We start from the raw sequence: 17,711 nt of genomic DNA on the forward strand, positions 1-17,711 counted from the left end.
TAGACAAACACAGTCTGCTTAAACTAATAACACACAAACAATTATACGTTTTCATGTCTTTATTGAACACACCGTGTAAACATTCACAGTGTAGGGTGTTAAAAGTATGTGAACCCTTGGACTTAATAACTGGTTGACCCTCTTTTGGCAGCAATAACCTCAACCAAACATTTTCTGTAGTTGCGGATCAAACCTGCACAACGGTCAGGAAGAATTTTGGACCATTCCTCTTTACAAAAACTGTTTCAGTTCAGCAATATTCTTAGGATCACTGGTGTGAACAGCTCTCGACGTCATGCCACAACGTTTTAAAATCAACTGACTGGGCCACTCCAGAAAGCGTAATTTCTTCTGTTGAAGCCATTCTGTTGATTTACTTCTGTGTTTTGGGTCGTTGTCCTGTTGCATCAGCCAACTTCTGTTGAGCTTCAATCGGCGGACAGATAGCCTTACATTCTTCTGCAAAATGTCTTGATAAACTTGGGAATTCATTTTTCCGTCGATGATAGCAAGCTGTCCAGGCCCTGAGGCAGCCCCAAACCATGATGCTCCCTCCACCATAGTTTACATTTGGGATGAGGTTTTGATGTTGGTGTGATGTGCCTTTTTTTCTCCACACATAGTGTTGTGTGTTCCTTCCAAACAACTCAACAGAATATTGTGCCAGAAGTGCGGTGGAACATCCAGGTTCTCTTTTGCGAACTTCAGACGTGCAGCAATGTTTTTGTTGGACAGCAGTGGCTTCTCCGTGGTGTCCTCCCATGAACACCATTCTTGTTTAGTGTTTTACGTATCGTAGACTCGTCAACAGAGATGTTAGCATGTTCCAGAGATTTCTGTAAGTCTTTAGCTGACACTCTAGGATTCTTCTTAACCTCATTGAGCATTCTGCGCTGTGCTCTTGCAGTCATCGTTGCAGGACGGCCACTTCTAGGGAGAGTAGCAACAGTGCTGAACTTTCTCCATCTTTAGACAAGTTATCTTACCGTGGCCTGATGAACACCAAGAGATACTTTTGTAACCCTTTCCAGCTTTATGCAAGTCAACAATTCTTAATCTTAGGTCTTCTGAGATCTCTTGCTCAAGACATGGTTCACATCAGGCAATGCTTCTTGTGAATAGCAAACTCAAATTTTGTAAGTGTTTTTTATGGGGCAGGGCAGCTCTAACCAACATCTCCAATCTCGTCTCATTGATTGGACTCCAGGTTAGCTGACTCCTGACTCCAATTAGCTTTAGGAGAAGTCATTAGCCTAGGGGTTCACATACTTTTTCCAACCTACACTGTGAATATTTAAATGATGTATTCAATATAGACAAGAAAAATACAATAATTTGTGTGTTATTAGTTTAACCACACTATGTTTGTTTATTGTTGTGACTTAGATGCAGATCAGATCAAATTTGATGACCAATTTATGCAAAAATCCAGGTAATTCCAAAGGGTTCACATACTTTTGCTTGCCACTGTAAATAGCCTATAGGCACACTTGATATTGCACCCCCAGCAGAGCATCAGAGATGAGGGGTGGCATCGGGCACACATCGATATATAGCCTAAAACAGAGAAATATAGACATTTCATCAATTACAAATTACATGACCCTCCACTGAACTAGATTTAAAAAAATACTAAAGCCTCCACTTAACTGAAATTGAAAAACCATGACCCTCCCCCATTTTCCTCCAGGTAACCATTCTGTAAATTTCGATCCATCCCTAACATAACAAAAAGTGGAAAAAGTCAAGGTTTGTCAATACTTTCTGAAGGCACTGTATGTAAATGAGATATTTCTGTATTTCAATACATTTGTCAAAATTTCTAAAAACATGTTTTCACTTTGTCATTATAGGGTAGTGTGTGTAGATGGGTGAGAAAGAACATCTATTTAATCCATTTTGAATTCAGGCTGTAACGCAACAAAATGTGGAATAATTCTCAAGGGGTGTGAATATTTTCTGAAGGCTCTGTACCTCTACCCTCCATGACATACGACAGCCATACCTTAATCATGACCATACATGATACAACAATGTTACAGCTTATCATTTCTATCATGTCCAAATCATTATCTGAAAATCCTGTATTTTCAGAGATTGGGGTCAGGATGGGGTGGGTGCCCAATCTGATTAATTGCGCTGTGGGATTTGCGTGCATTAGCTGGCCCACCGCAAAGTCCTAGCATCATAGCAATTTAGGTCAAAGATGCTGCACGCAAGTTGCTGTTTCATTTTTGGGGTTTTATTGTCATGCTTATCGCTTTTCAGAATTTAAATGCGATATTTAATGCGCATTTGTGTTTCACATGCAAATAATCTTACTTGAGAATACTCAACATCCAGAAACAAAGCTAGGATTTACAAAGATAAAAAAGGGTCAGGGAGACAATATAAGTATGACATCAGTGATTGCTAGTTCTTGATATAGTACTGACACAGAGATCAATAAATGAAGGGATTACTGGTAATATAATCAATTTAACAAACTAGACAGAATAACAGAACCTGTGTGAAATTGTTTGGACAGAGACATCATACCTTCATATCTTCCCTTAAACAACTACATTATATTGCGTTTAATAATTAGCAATACATCTCCAGCTTACTGTTCATTTAACGTAGGAAGGATGGATATTTTGTTGCCTTCATATCTTAGCGAACACAAATACATTTGAGCACAGACTGTTTCATTTGATGTCGTCTACATTAAATCACTAAAAGGCTCTGCTTTCACTGAATCTTCTTATCAAACAACACAAACCATAGCAGAGCAGGAAGAACATGTAAAACATCAGCCTAGACTGTGTGCCCCTGGTCAATTCTACTCAAAGACGCCTTTGAACAATGCAAAAACACAACATACCTTTAATGATACTGCCGTTTGAGAGACAGTTAATCACTTAAAATAACATTTGAGTCGGAAAAAAATATATAAAAAAAATATTATTTGACGGCGTGATTAAAGCAGTCTGTGGGAGGAGGCCCACACAGAATCAAAAGGAAAATGCCAATGGCGGAGAACACACAGAAAAAGAGAGAAGGAGTAAAAGCAACAAGGTGGCCATTGACAGCTAAGATACAGCCTCTCTTTGGCAGCACTTCTCAGAAGATCAATACTCATCCACGGAAAGTAGACTGCAATCAAATCAGTGGAAAAGGTTTGTGTTTTAGTGCTAGAGGTGAGACCACCTTCTTCCTGCTACTATGCAGTAATGGTGATGTCATCGGGCATTCTGGCACTACTCTTTATGACCAGGTTTTATCAACTATCATGTCAATGCAACACAGAGACTGAAAAATAGCAACAAAAGAATCACGACAGTGAAAGTGCATTTTGAAATCAATGCTATTTCATAAGCTGGTCATAATAATTGTAAATATAATCTAGAAATGAATAATTGTTTTGAAATTACTGCCCTCTGTTAACACACAATATGTGACAGAGAGAGAGAGACATCAGTGGCCTGATCCCATGCTGGCCTCTATGACACCGGGGCCCAGTGGAGTGTGACCGTACACCTGGCAGGGTGGAAACCCCTGGGTGGCCCAGACTAGCCCAGCAGATGTGTTGGTGCTGGGGCTCGTCCAGCGTCTGCACTGCAGCAGCACAGTGGGCTGGCTGCTATGAGAGAACAGGAAGGCAGAGAGTCAGGTGGGTGGGGCCAGCCCAGCACTGAAACTGTAACTCCCACTGGCTCCTAAGGCTGCGGCTCGCGAGCCGCTCGTTATTCCAGCTTATGCCGGCTAATGCTGTTATCTCTGCTACATCCAATTAGAGGAACCTTTGACCTACCTCCGGAGGCAGGTTGCTGGCCATGCACTGATCTGCTTTAACAGACATATGCAGACAGTAAAGGAGGTAAAGAAGGCTTGACCTCAGCTGTACAATCACCCTGATCCTATTATGGTCACTCACCTTAGGCCCGATGATGATGAGCACTACCAGGGGATTCTCAGTGTGCCACTCTGAAAGACATCAACCAGAGACAGTGACTGACAGCAAACCAGAATTAAATGTACTTTCTCCGAGTGCTTCTGTGTGGCAATACAAATGTAATATTAGCTCAAATACAAGACCAGAGCATGTAATTGTAGCAGGGCTTGTGTCCAGTGAAAGTGATGGCAGAGGATGTAGTTAGGACACCATATTGGGGCTAGGGGGTAATCCCTGTACCTGAGAATGCCTCCAGCAGATAGAGAGGATCCTTCACTCTTCTCAGGCCACAGACCAGTAGGAATACATGCAGGTCCTCCACATCCTCCCCACTCACACCTGGGAACAGACAGATAGGCAGGTAGCTAGAGCAGTGTATGACACAGACAGACAGCAGTGTATCACAATCCATTATAATGTACAGGGAAACTACCACAGCAGATAATGACAGCCATTCATCAGCCAATGGGAATGAGGAAGAGACAGCAGTGACTAAGGCTCTAACATATCTTTCACATCACAGCAGAAACATTGACGGAGAACAGAAGCGGTGGTTTATTGAAAAGCATTGGGAAGTTGTACTGTAAACTGAGGCATACAGACAGATCAGTTTCAATGAAATGTGCAATACAGCAGCTGGGAGTCACATGGGTGCATTTCTAAATTGAAATTGACTGACTAAATATCAGACTAACCACATCAGTGCTTTTATACTGTAGAAGCAACATTAATTGAGAGACAGACAAACTAAATATGTTCTTTTCTCAGATCATCCACCTTCTATGCCCCCCTCCCCCAGATTAGTGAGGGACTGGCTGGCTGCAGTGGGACTGGACCTCCTTGCCAGCTACAACTACACCTGACCTGCCAAGCAGATCAAAACACAATCTCCCCAGCTAACCCTGCCCCTAATAACACACTTTGTCCTACTAGGCACAGCAGTGTGACTCACTGTCAACAGTATGACACTCCTAGTGGCATCACCCACCTGTCATTCAACGTAATAGAAGGGACCAACAGAGGTGGAAATACTGCTACAGTAAGTATGATCTGCAGGATAGTGTAGGTAGGGAGTTACAGCTGTGTCAAGGTGTAGGTAGGGAGTTACAGCTGTGTCAAGGTGTAGGTAGGGAGTTACAGCTGTGTCAAGGTGTAGGTAGGGAGTTACAGCTGTGTCAAGGTGTAGGTAGGGAGTTACAGCTGTGTCAAGGTGTAGGTAGGGAGTTACAGCTGTGTCAAGGTGAGTTACAACTGTGTGTAAGTAGGGGGGTTCAGCTGTGTCAAGGTGGGTTTCAGCTGTGTCAAGGTGGGTTACAGCTGTGTCAAGGTGGGTTACAGCTGTGTGTAGGTAGGGGGTTACAGCTGTGTCAAGGTGGGTTACAGCTGTGTCAAGGTGGGTTACAGCTGTGTGTAGGTAGGGGGTTTCAGCTGTGTCAAGGTGGGTTACAGCTGTGTGTAGGTATAGGGTTGCAGCTGTGTGTAGGTAGGGGGTTACAGCTGTGTGTAGGTAGGGAGTTACAGCTGTGTCAAGGTGGGTTACAGCTGTGTGCAGGTAGGGGGGTTACAGCTGTGTCAAGGTGGGTTACAGCTGTATGTAGGTAGGGGATTACAGCTGTGTGTAGGTAGGGAGTTACAGCTGTGTCAAGGTGGGTTACAGCTGTGTGTAGGTAGGGGGTCACAGCTGTGTCAAGGTGGGTTACAGCTGTGTGTAGGTAGGGGGTTACAGCTGTGTCAAGGTGGATTACAGCTGTGTGTAGGTAGGGGGTTACAGCTGTGTCAAGGTGGATTACAGCTGTGTGTAGGTAGGGAGTTACAGCTGTGTCAAGGTGGGTTACAGCTGTGTGTAGGTAGGGGGTTACAGCTGTGTCAAGGTGGATTACAGCTGTGTGTAGGTAGGGGGTTACAGCTGTGTGTAGGTAGGGGGTTGCAGCTGTGTGTAGGTAGGGGGTTACAGCTGTGTCAAGGTCTGAACGAATATGGAGGCATGTGGAAAGTTTATACCACTATCTATTGTTACAGGCACTCAGGATACAACTTACCGGAGACAACCCATAGAAAATCACAGAATTCCATTTCTGTGTCAAAGTATTCTGGAATTCTTTCCAACCTCTAAGAAGAATAGGAGGTTTAATAATGACCCTTACCTTAGCTGATGGTTCATGTGCTGTGCACCACAGATTTAAACTCATCCTAAAATGGCTGCTTAATATAAGCGCTCAAGTAAACAATAACATATACAGACAGCTTCTTGGAATGAAACAGGGGTGATACAATTACTTCAAAAGGTCTACAATTATGAAGTGTGTTAGCAATCTGGCCAACCAGCAATTAATGACATAGTTTACGAAAGTGGCAACTACAGCAACTAAAAAGGGTTGACCATAGGGAAAAAATAATACAGGTTGTCAACAAACCAGGACTATGTTAGACCAACATGCAACTGATGCATTAAAGTAACCAGAGCCTTCTCACGTTAGGTCGGGCAACAATTCTAACTTAAGAGTCTGTAAATCAACATTAGTCTCTGACATTGTGTAATTGTCATTGACCTAACAGGTGCCGTCAGCACACCCAGAAAAATCTGACTGATAGTATTATCCTCCATTGTGTAATGGCTATGTACTATTATTACCTATGTCTAATTGTCTACAATTGTTTGATTGGCATGGTCAGTAAATTAGACTTAAAATCATGTATACTTGTCTATAGTTTCTCATTTAGAAAATAATAATAATAATAATAATAATAATAATAATAATATGGATATTAGATAATAATAGCTACCAATCAATTCGTAACAAATCTCTACCTCAATTACACATACTATACATACCCACGCTTGACGTGGACTCTAGAAAATATAATCCCACTCACAAGCAAATAAAATTGCTTGCACACAGAGCCTGTAAACATGTGACAGTGCTGCAGTGGCAGACAGTGAAATCCCTTCCTGACAGATAAGGCCAGCTCAGGAGGATAAGGCAGCCCTTTAATACTATTACAGAGCATCTTAAAATGACAGCGCACAGAGTGTGTGACAGTCAGGCCACTGACCCCAGGTCTGCTGGAGCATAGGGAGGAAGCAAGCACTTGAATCCCAGCCTAAACCAATACAAAATAAAATACAAAAACAATGCACTGTTCACAAAGGGATGATTAAAGACATAAGCAGCACCAGGTGAGGTAGGGAACGGGGCCCTACTGTATCACAGCTTCTATTAATATAAAACAAAGCAGTATAAAAGATGTGGAGCCCTTTGGGGTATTGGTTACTTTTGTGAGATCAGCAAAATCTCCCATCCACCCCATACAGGCTCTGCAGCATAAGACTCTGCAGCACAGACATGGAAACCTGATACTTCAGCATTCCCTGTTTTCCCCTTCCGTCCTCTCTTAACCAAACAGCCCTATGGGACTTGGAGGAATACCACAACTAGGAACCTGTTTTTGTGACTTCCTTACCTGCCTTGTGAAATGTCCACATGTCTATGATGCAACAGAGAAATAATACAATTATGTTTAATTTAAACTGAATTTCCTCGCACCAATTCAGGGGCGGACAAAGGGTGTCAGTTAGGATGCAACCTTTTCACGACTTCAGATCTAAATGGAGACAGAGGAAGAATGGAGGAGTGCTGGAAAAATAGTTCACAGGCCTGTCAAAGTGGGCAAAAGAATCCAATACAAATAGAGAAAATAAAACCCTCTGGAGACTTAGAAACAATTCATCTTTCTTGAGGGGAGAAACTGAATTGGACAAATTGTCTGTTTTGCCAGCAGCATTTGTTTTTTGCCTGTCTCCTGTCCCTTATATCGCAGAAACACTTTTTTGTTCTTCTGCCTTTGATGTTGAGGGGCACATTGCATAGCTCCCTGTCATTGTTGAGTGTGTGTGTGTTCCGTGGCTCCTGTCAGTACGTCTGGAGACCGCCACAGTGTAAAACATACTGAACACAGAGGCTAAATAAGAGCTTCTGAAACATTGAAGCTTTCAAACTTAATTTAAACGGAATTTAGGGAAAACCATAGGGAGTTAGACTTGGGACTGCCATTGCCACCAAGGATATTCCTAACGACTGCAATGAAATCTACTATTCCTACACACTTCGGCAGCACTAGAGAAAATAAACACGATATTGTTTATAATTGTGGCCTCTTTCAGCTTAACTAATGCCGCACACCCCATGCCTTTCTAGAAGAGACGGTGTAGTTTAGTTATGCCTCTAGAGGAGGTTGGTGCCAGCGTATTCCCTCTGGACAGACTCAGAAACCCCCTTCCCCACAGTGCAAAACCTGCCCTACCTCAGAAGACCCCTGCCTATACCCGTCCCTCACCCCCTCCCCTAAACTCTCACTGGTCACCATAGCAGCACCCACCTGTAGCACGCGCTCCAGCAGGTATATCTCTCTGGTTACACCCAAAGCCAATTCCTCCTTTGGCCGTCTCTCCTTCCAGTTCTCTGCTGCCAATGACTGAAACGAACTACAAAAATCTCTGAAACTGGAAACACTTATCTCCCTCACTAGCTTTAAGCACCAGCTGTCAGAGCAGCTCACAGATCACTGCACCTGTACATAGCCCATCTATAATTTAGCCCATACATCTACCTCTTCCCCTACTGTATTTATTTATTTATTTTTGCTCCTTTGCACCCCATTATTTCTATTGCTACTTTGCACTTTCTTCCACTACAAATCTACCATTCCAGTGTTTTACTTGCTATATTGTATTTACTTTGCCACCATGGCCTTTTTTGCCTTTACCTCCCTTATATCACCTCATTTGCTCACATTGTGTATACATACATACATACATACATACATACATACATACATACATACATACATACATACATACATACATACATACATACATACATACATACATACATTACATACATTACATACATACATACATACATACATACATACATATTATAGCCAGCAGCATACCACCCTGCATCCCACTGCTGGCTTGCTTCTGAAGCTAAGCAGGGTTGGTTGTGGTCAGTCCCTGGATGGGAGACCAGATGCTGCTGTAAGTGGTGTTGGAGGGCCAGTAGGAAGCACTCTTTCATCTGGTCTAAAAAAATATCCCAATACCCCAGGGCAGTGATTGGGGACACTTCCCTGTGTAGGGTGCTGCCTTTTGGATGGGACATGAAATGGGTGTTCTGAGGTCATTAAAGATCCCATTGCACTTTTTGTAAGAGTAGGGGTGCTAACCCCGGTGTCCTGGCTAAATTCCCAATCTGCCCCTAATACCATCACGGCCATCTAATCATCCCCAGCTTACAATTGGCTCATTCATCCCCCTCCTCTCCCCTGTAACTATTCCCCAGGTTGTTGCTGTAAATGAGAATGTGTTCTCAGTCAACTTACCTGGTAAAATAAATACTTATTTTTCTACTGTATTATTGACTGTATGTTTGTTTTACTCCATGTCTAACTGTGTTGTTGTATGTGTCGAACTGCTTTGCTTTATCTTAGCCAGGTCGCAATTGTAAATGACAACTTGTTCTCAACTGGCTCTCAACTGTTCTCAACTGGTTAAATAAAGGTGAAATAAAAAAATATATAAATAAAAACCCTCCGTGATCCCCCAGGGCTGTCTGTCACTCACCAGCCTGCTGTCATTGGCCCTGCACCTGCCTACACCCTCAACCCCACAGCGCACACAGCAGTGGGGCAACACTCTACTGATACTCTGCCTTTGATGGAGCTGCAGCCTCAGGATCTTCCTAACACTACACTCTCTGCCCTTGGCTGTTTCACCACAACCAAAGGGTAATACAGAGAGAAGCAACTTCAATCAGACAGCTGGGTTGCCTGGGCCTCTCATGTTCCACTGAGGAGGTACACTACACGACCAAAAGTCATGCTCGGCGAACATCTCATTCCAAAATCATGGGCATTAATATGGAGTTGGTCCCCCCTTTGCTGCTATAACGGCCTCCACTCTTCTGGAAAGGCTTTCCACTAGATGTTGGAACATTGCTGTGGGGACTTGCTTCCATTCAGCCACAAGAGCATTAGTGAGGTTGGACACTGATGTTGGGCGATTAGGCCTGGCTCACAGTCGGTGTTCCAATTCAGCCCAAAGGTGTTCGGTGGAGTTGAGGTCAGGGCTCTGTGCAGGCCAGTCAAGTTCTTCCACACCTATCTCGATAAACCATTTCCGTATGGACCTCGCTTTGGGCACGGGGGCATTGTCATGCTGAAACAGGAAAGGGCCTTCCCCAAACTGTTGGCACAAAGGTGGAAGCACAGAATCGTCTAGAATGTCATTGTATGCTGTAGCGTTAAGATTTTCCTTCACTGGAACTAAGGGGCCCGAACCATGAAAAACAGCTCCAGACTAATATTCCTCCTCCACCAAAACTTACAATTGGCAGTATGCATTGGGGCAGGTAACGTTCTCCTGGCATCCGCCAAATCCAGATTAGTCCGTCGGACTGCCAGATGTAGAAAAGTGATTAATCACTCCAGAGAACGCGTTTCCAACGGCGATGAGCTTTACACCACTCCAGTCAATTCTTGGCATTGCGCATGGTGATCTTAGGCTTGTGTGAGGCTGCTCGGTCAACAAAACATTTCGTGAAGCTCCCAATGAACAGTTCTTGTACGGACATTGCTTCCAGAGGCAGTTTGGAATGCGGTAGTGAGTGTTGCAACCGAGGACAAACGATTTTTACATGCTACACGCTTCAGCATTCGGCAGGCCCGTTCTGTGAGTTTGTGAGGCCTACCACTTCGCGGCTGAGCTGTTGTTGCTCCTAGACGTTTCCACTTCACAATAACAGCACTTACAATTGACCGGGGCAGCTCTAGCAGGGCAGAAATTTGACAAACTGACTTGCTGGAAAGGTGGCATCCTTTGACAGTGCCACGTTGAAAGTCACTGAGCTCCTCAGTAAGGCCAGTCTTCTGCCAATGTTTGTCTAGGGAGATTGCATGGCAGTGTGCTCGATTTTATAAACCTGACAGCAACGGGTGTCGCTGAAATGGCCAAATCCACTAATTTGAAGGGGTGTCCACATACACTATATGTACAAAAGTATCTTGGAGCGCGCTCACTGGGCCATGACTCTCCCTTCGATTAACATTCTACCCTCAAAGCCCCCCACACACATTTTGAGCTGAAAATGGCCTACTCTAACCTACATACAATAGGAGAGTTTTAGTTATCTGCCATTCTCACTGTGTGTCATGGTGCAATTGCATGGGAGGGCACAACAAGCCTTGTTTGGCAGAACGAACATGTTCTGATTTACTTTGAGACAAAACAAAAGGAAAGAAAAAAAGTGTGATATTGAAAAGGAAAACAGGCAGATGAGAAAGGGTCCCCCGCTGTGCCTGAGTGTGTGTGAAGACATGGAGGGGACAAGTGTTGACAGGAAAGGCTAAAGGATTGATCTCTTTCTGACGCTGGAGGCGTTGATTCTGCCAGCGCGTTTTGTTGTGTCTGAGAAGAGCCGAGAATTAAAGTTATGAAGATTGAATAATTATTATTCTGGGAGTAGAAATAGGACCTCAGTGTGTGTCAAAGTACAAAAGAGGGAATATAACAACTAATCTGGTAAACAACATGGAAACAAAGGCATCCAACAAGAATCTATTAACCGTAAGACTGCATGAAAATCAAGTATTTTTCAAAAACACTAAAAGGAGCCTACAATTTGTAACTGTTAATTAATTCTGGTTTACATGTTACAAGGTAGTTAAAGTTGTACTAGATGGATATACAGGATACACATAGTATACGCCGTCCAACATCCAGGTAGCCAGGCTATTGTATGCTTTCTCACACACAGACATGCAGAGAAAAACAGCACAGGCGGTCTATATATTAGAAAGTAGTAAACTACAAAGAATCATACAGAAGCTGTATTAGATAGAAAACACAACAGCTGAGCAGCCACTCTTATCTCATGTATACTGAATGGGGAAGTGAACGTTGGCAATCAGTATTACTGGCACCAGTGTAGAAACCTGGTTAGGAATGGCCCTGTACGGGAGAGCTATTAATCATAGGGTGTTGGAGAGCTGCATCCCTGAACTGCCCTGAACTCTGATATACCTGGGATGGAAATCTTCCTACAATGTTCAATTTAAAGTCAGGGCTGTGTGTGGGGAAGCTACTTTGAGTAATGACATACATTTAATATGGAGGTGGCGGGATAGAGACAGAGGAGTAGATCAAGCAAGCGAGGAGAGGGAAGAGGGGGAAATGGGTGAGAGCGAGAGAGAGAGAGAGAGAAAAGGGCTAATGTGCATGTCCTCCAGGTCTTCTTCAGTTTGTTGCTTAAAAACCTGTCATCTCTGGTTTATTTCCTTTATTTCTTTCCATGTTATCTTTTGTGAAAAAAGTACCTGAGCGCCTTAGAAATTCACTCCAGCAGAAACTCTGAGCCGCCTCAGTCTTGATCCCTTCAAAACCAAAGAAAATAAACAGTGTGTCTGTGAGATAGGTCATTGTATTTTCCAAGAAAGAGTTAAGTCATATTAATGGTCCAATGCAGCCATTTTTATCTCAATATCAAATAATTTCTGGGTAACAATTAAGTTCCTTACTGTGAGTGTTTTGAATGTAAGCAGAGGGCTAAACTCACTTTTTTACACCATTTCACAGTAAGGTCTACACCTGTTGTATTTGGTGCATGTGTCAAATACAATTTGATTTGATTTGACCAGACAGTTCAAAAACCCCACCCAGCCAAACATGATGAAATCTCAGACGGTTATTTCAAACAGCTCAGAAACTAAAAGTGCATTATAATCATTTTCACAATATTATTCCAACCTCATAGTGTGGAAAGATAAAACACAGAAAAATCTCATTTTTTGACTGCACTGCCCCGAATACGGACATACAGTAGGTCATCTGTGGGAGGTAAGTGCGGGGGTCATAGGATTAATTATCATTTACTGACAACCCTGACTTTCTTTAAGGTCATATCTATCATTAGGTTGGCCTCCATATGAACACGCTAATGTGCTCTGCATCTCCATGGAACTTACCACACATACTCCACATTGGGTGATGACAATGAGCCACTCTGTGTGACATTTGAGGTAAGATAACACATCTGGGATGGCTACCTGCTGACATGTTACATCCTTCACAGCTGGGTGCATGGATCATTACTGTACTTCTCCGGGGGGGTTTTGTCACCGACATGTTTAGTGGGTAATACAGTTGGTTAGCACATCTCTCTGTAACCAGGCTTTGCTGAGGACACTGGCAGCAGTCTGGTCCGTTTTGCTGGGGCTGGGCACTATTGGCTGAGCAGACATGCAGCTTGGAGACCTCCAGTACACCTCTCTGTGCTGCTTTGTGCTGACCCATGTGGTGTGACAGATAGCCAATGGCAAGAGCGACTCAAAATACTCTACTGCAGCATGTTGTGGTGGGAGAACTGCCAAAGCTGCTTAATGCAACAGCAAATACTGCCACAGACACACAGGGAAGCACAACTATGGGCAGTGAATATTTCATCCTACAGAGCTTACCTTGAGGCTGGACGTAGATTTTGCTGCTTTGGGACAGCTGGGGGAATGAAAACAGAGAATATGATATTGGAAAAAATCCTGAACGTTTAATGCAGCAATTTAAACATACACAATTATTTGCATGGTAAGATATACCCCATTAAGGAGAACTAACACGTATGGTGACAGGCAGTTTCATAAGATCATTTTTTCTCCCACAGATAACTGTAAGCAATAATATGTTAACATAAAGTGTACGTTATCTTTTTTTCTCTTTTTTTTCCGGTCAATTTGCAGTGTACAAATGATGTGCTGTATGTTATGGCCACTCAAGGAAAAGGGGATGGTCAGGGGGCCGGAATATACAGCAGTAAATAATTTATACACTGAAAATTGACCGCAATAATCACAAACAGATATAGTATTTGACAAAAACAGAATCATTTCAAATCTTGATTACATTGGGATACGATCACATATACCTCTCTATGTGTGGGAATATTTGGGAACAGATTTCCTAAATTAAAAATCATTTTGAGCTAATTTCCACAGCAAATCTATCTTTCCTGGTAGTCTAATTTAACCTTGGCATATTTTTATACAGTGCCTTCAAAAAGTATTCATACACCTTGAATTATTCAAAATGTATTTGTGTTACAGCCGGAATTCAAAATGGTGAAAAGTGAAAACATGTTTTTAGAAATGTTTGCAGATGTATTATTTTTAAAATTCTTAAAGCTCTGTCGAGTTGGTTGTTGATCATTGCTGGACAGCCATTTAACTCTTGCCATAGATTTCAAGCCAATTTAAGTCAAAACTGTAACTAGGCCACTCAGGAACATTCAATGAATGTCATCTTGGTAAGCAACTCCAGTGTATATTTGTCCTTCTTTTTTTAGGTTATTGTGCTGCTGAAAAGGTGAATTTGCCTCCCAGTGTCTGTTGGAAAGCAGACAATCAGGTTTTCCTCTAGGATTTTGTCTGTGCTTAGCTCTATTACGTTTATTTTTATCCTAAAAGACTCCCGAGTCCTTGACGATGACACACATACCCATAACATGATGTAGCCACCACAATGCTTGAAAAATTAAGAGTGGTACTCAGTGATGTTTTTGTTGTTTTCAATTGGCCCCAAACATAACGCTTTGTAATCAGGACATAAAGTTAATTTATTTGGCACATTTTTGCAGGTTTACTTTATTGACCTATTGCAAACAGGATGCATGATTTTTAATATTTTTATTCTGTACAGAGTTCCTTCTTTTCACTTTGTCAATTAGGTTAATATTGTGGAGTAACTACAATGTTATTGATCCAACCTCAGGTTTCTCCTATCACAGCCATTAAACTCTGTAACTGTTTTAAAGTCACCATTGGCCTCATGGTGAAATCCCTGAGCGGTTTCCTTCCTCTCCGGCAACTGAGTTAGTCAGGACGCGTTTATCTTTGTAGTGACTGGGTGTATTGATACACCATCCAAAATGTAATGAATAACTTCAACATGCTCAAAGGGATATTCAATGTCTGCTTTTAATTTTTTTTTTTACCCATCTACCAACATGTGCCCTGACTTAAGCAAATTTTTACTCCTGAACTTATTTAGGCTTGCCATAACAAAGGGGTTGAATACTTATTGACTCAAGATATTGGAGCTTTTCATTTTTCATTAATTAGTAAAAATGTCTAAACATAACTCCACATTGACATTATGGGGTATTAAAGGCCAGTGACACAAAATATCAATTTAATAAATGTTAAATTCAGGTTGTAACACAAAATATGGAAAAAGTCAAGGGGTTGTGAAAACTTTCTGAAGACACTGTGCATCACCACCGCAAAATAAGCATAAACAGTCATCACCAAGTAAAACGGGTGAGCCCAAGCCAATAATTCACAGTTGATGGAAAGGTAATTGACTGGATGTTATCACACAGTTAGACTTGATCTATCCCCCATGTGTTTTCTGTCTCAATAAAAAGCGTGGCACAGTCTCCCTGCGCCTGCCCTGATTGCATGCTGTCACTGCTAGATGACAGCGATAAAGCTTGCCATTCGCCTTAATCTGGAAATAAAACATGGTAATATTGTTGTATTGCCACACTATTATGGGACGGGCCAGGATATTGTGTTTTGGTTAGTAAAACCATTCTGTTTTATTTACTGTGGCTGTCAGGTTCCTGCTGTCTCTTGATGTGCTGTAAATTGGAAGTGAAAAATATTTAACTCGCTTCCACAATGACCTCTGAGATGGCTTGCCCCTTTAGACTGCCATCATTACACATATCACACACATCATTTGGCACAATATTTGCAGAAATGTCCTTTATGACTGCCATGTTCTCAACACAGATTTATATGAACATTTCAATTAACCAGCTACTATATAACTGAGAGACATATTGTAATTAAACACTATGGTAGACATAAAACACACCTGGCCATGTACTTGAATGAGCCATCTTTGAACCCCCACTTTACAGTAAGTGTGCTTGCTCGGTTTAAAATGGTCATATGTGAGCACTACTACAAGCAGAGTTAAAACTGATGAATTAATCATAGCTACCAGAAATACTTCAGCCTCTGCTTTCAGTTTGTCAGTAAATGCAACAGCAAATCTGTAAAAAAAAGAAAATCCATTACTTCAGTTAATGGTCATGGACAGTATGATAACACAATTGTCTTTCAGGGTTGGCATCCGTCACTCCTTTCCAAACAATAACAGTTGAGAAAATATCAGAGCAGAAATCAAAGGCATATGACAGGAACTCCACAAAAACCTCCTAACTGAGGATGCGTAGGTGAGGGTGGAGAAGTTGCTGCTGCTGGTTTGAGGAAGGGTTTGTGCGTAAATCAGTATGTTCTTTTGGGTGGGTCTGATAACAATTCACATTTTTTGGGAGACAAACCTAACTGATACCACAGCAGGGACATGAAAAAGTGACATTTACCACACAGCCTTTCAAAGGAGCAATTGTCCAATATGAGAATGGCCACAAGTGTTCAGAGAAGCATGACATTCCCTTTTCTCACCCTACTTAATGTATATTGTGGAATAGAATTATCGCCGATATCGATAAAAGGCCAATATCGGCTGATAACGTCGGTGAAACGATATATCGGTCGGGCCTTACTAAGAATACAAAGGAAATGTTGAACAAAAGGCAGTAATGTGCTATATTTCGTAAGGATTGGGAATTGGGCCAACAGGCCTAGTTATGGGTGACTGAATTTCATGATCAAGGTTTGTGAGGAGAGGCGGTAACAGCAGGAGGCGCCATGACTGAGACGTTTGAAGTCATGTGACCCAGATTACACCAGTGTTCCCCAGAAGCAATTATCCCTTAGACTCATACTAGATGGGTGTCTTACGGGCTGTAAAATCAAAACAACACCCTTGAAAATAAAGACACAAAGTTCTCTGTGAAATAAGACGTATAGCCTAGGCTCAGATACTGAGCCAATGCACCACTAGCCAGCAGCATTAGAGGCAGGGCGGGATCCCACGAAGATAGAACACATAACCAGCCCAGCTGGGGTTAGCTTCACTGGTAAGACAGTTCAACCTCACTGTTTCATGCCAGTAATAAAGACCCAGAAGGTCTCCTAGTGGTAGCTCATAGTAATCTTGCCTTTATTTTCCCACACATTCTCACTGTACTTCAGCCAAACCTCTATGGTGCACTATCCACTACTGAGACAATATATAGAAACATAGTGCAGTCAAGGCAGCAATTATACAATTGTTATTTGTGTGAGTGGTCTTAAAATGTGATACTGTAAATTATAACGCATTCATTCAATAGCAAGTTTATTGGTGTTATATTTTTCAGAATGGGCTTTTTGGTAATGTGTTCAGGGGTAGACATTTAAAATTGCAAAAAAGCAAGGGAACTGTCCAGAGTACAGTAGTTGAAAATTGTTAGCACGCATTCTGTATGTATGGTCAAGTCCTGGCCGGGCGGAAATATATCAGTTTGTCTCTGTGGATGGTTTGTCCTCTGACAAATCAACTGTAAATTTCAGTGTTCCTCAAGGCTCCGTTTTAGGACCACTATTGTTTTCACAATATATTTTAACTCTTGGTGATGTCATTCGGAAACATAATGTTAAGTTTCACTGCTATGCGGATGACAAACAGCTGTACACTTTGATGAAACATGGTAAAGCCCCAAAATTGCCCTCCCTGGAAGCCTGTGTTTCAGACATAAGGAAGTGGATGGCTGCAAATGTTCTACTTTTAAACTCGGACAAAACAGAGATGCTTGTTCTAGGTCCCAAGAAACAA

At 42.2% G+C, this 17,711-nt stretch overlaps 1 protein-coding gene across 5 annotated transcripts in view; it reads right to left on the reverse strand.

The window, feature by feature from the left end:
• Window positions 1–17,711, reverse strand: part of glt1d1 (glycosyltransferase 1 domain containing 1) — a 41,908-nt gene that overhangs the window by 14,352 nt on the left and 9,845 nt on the right. For 4 of the 5 annotated variants that reach the window (XM_029762726.1, XM_029762727.1, XM_029762728.1 and 1 more), the window contains exons 4-8: window positions 15,990–16,041; window positions 13,448–13,484; window positions 12,308–12,364; window positions 4,175–4,273; window positions 3,917–3,966 (exon numbers count right to left, since the gene is read on the reverse strand). In XM_029762726.1, coding sequence (XP_029618586.1) covers window positions 3,917–3,966; window positions 4,175–4,273; window positions 12,308–12,364; window positions 13,448–13,484; window positions 15,990–16,041 — 295 coding nt within the window. Of the gene's footprint in view, window positions 1–2,220; window positions 3,623–3,916; window positions 3,967–4,174; window positions 4,274–12,307; window positions 12,365–13,447; window positions 13,485–15,989; window positions 16,042–17,711 lie in introns of those variants that run through there. The other variant, XM_029762729.1, reaches the window with a different exon arrangement.

The sequence above is a fragment of the Salmo trutta genome, chromosome 9, assembly GCF_901001165.1.
Source record: "Salmo trutta chromosome 9, fSalTru1.1, whole genome shotgun sequence".
Taxonomy (NCBI): Eukaryota; Metazoa; Chordata; class Actinopteri; order Salmoniformes; family Salmonidae; genus Salmo; species Salmo trutta.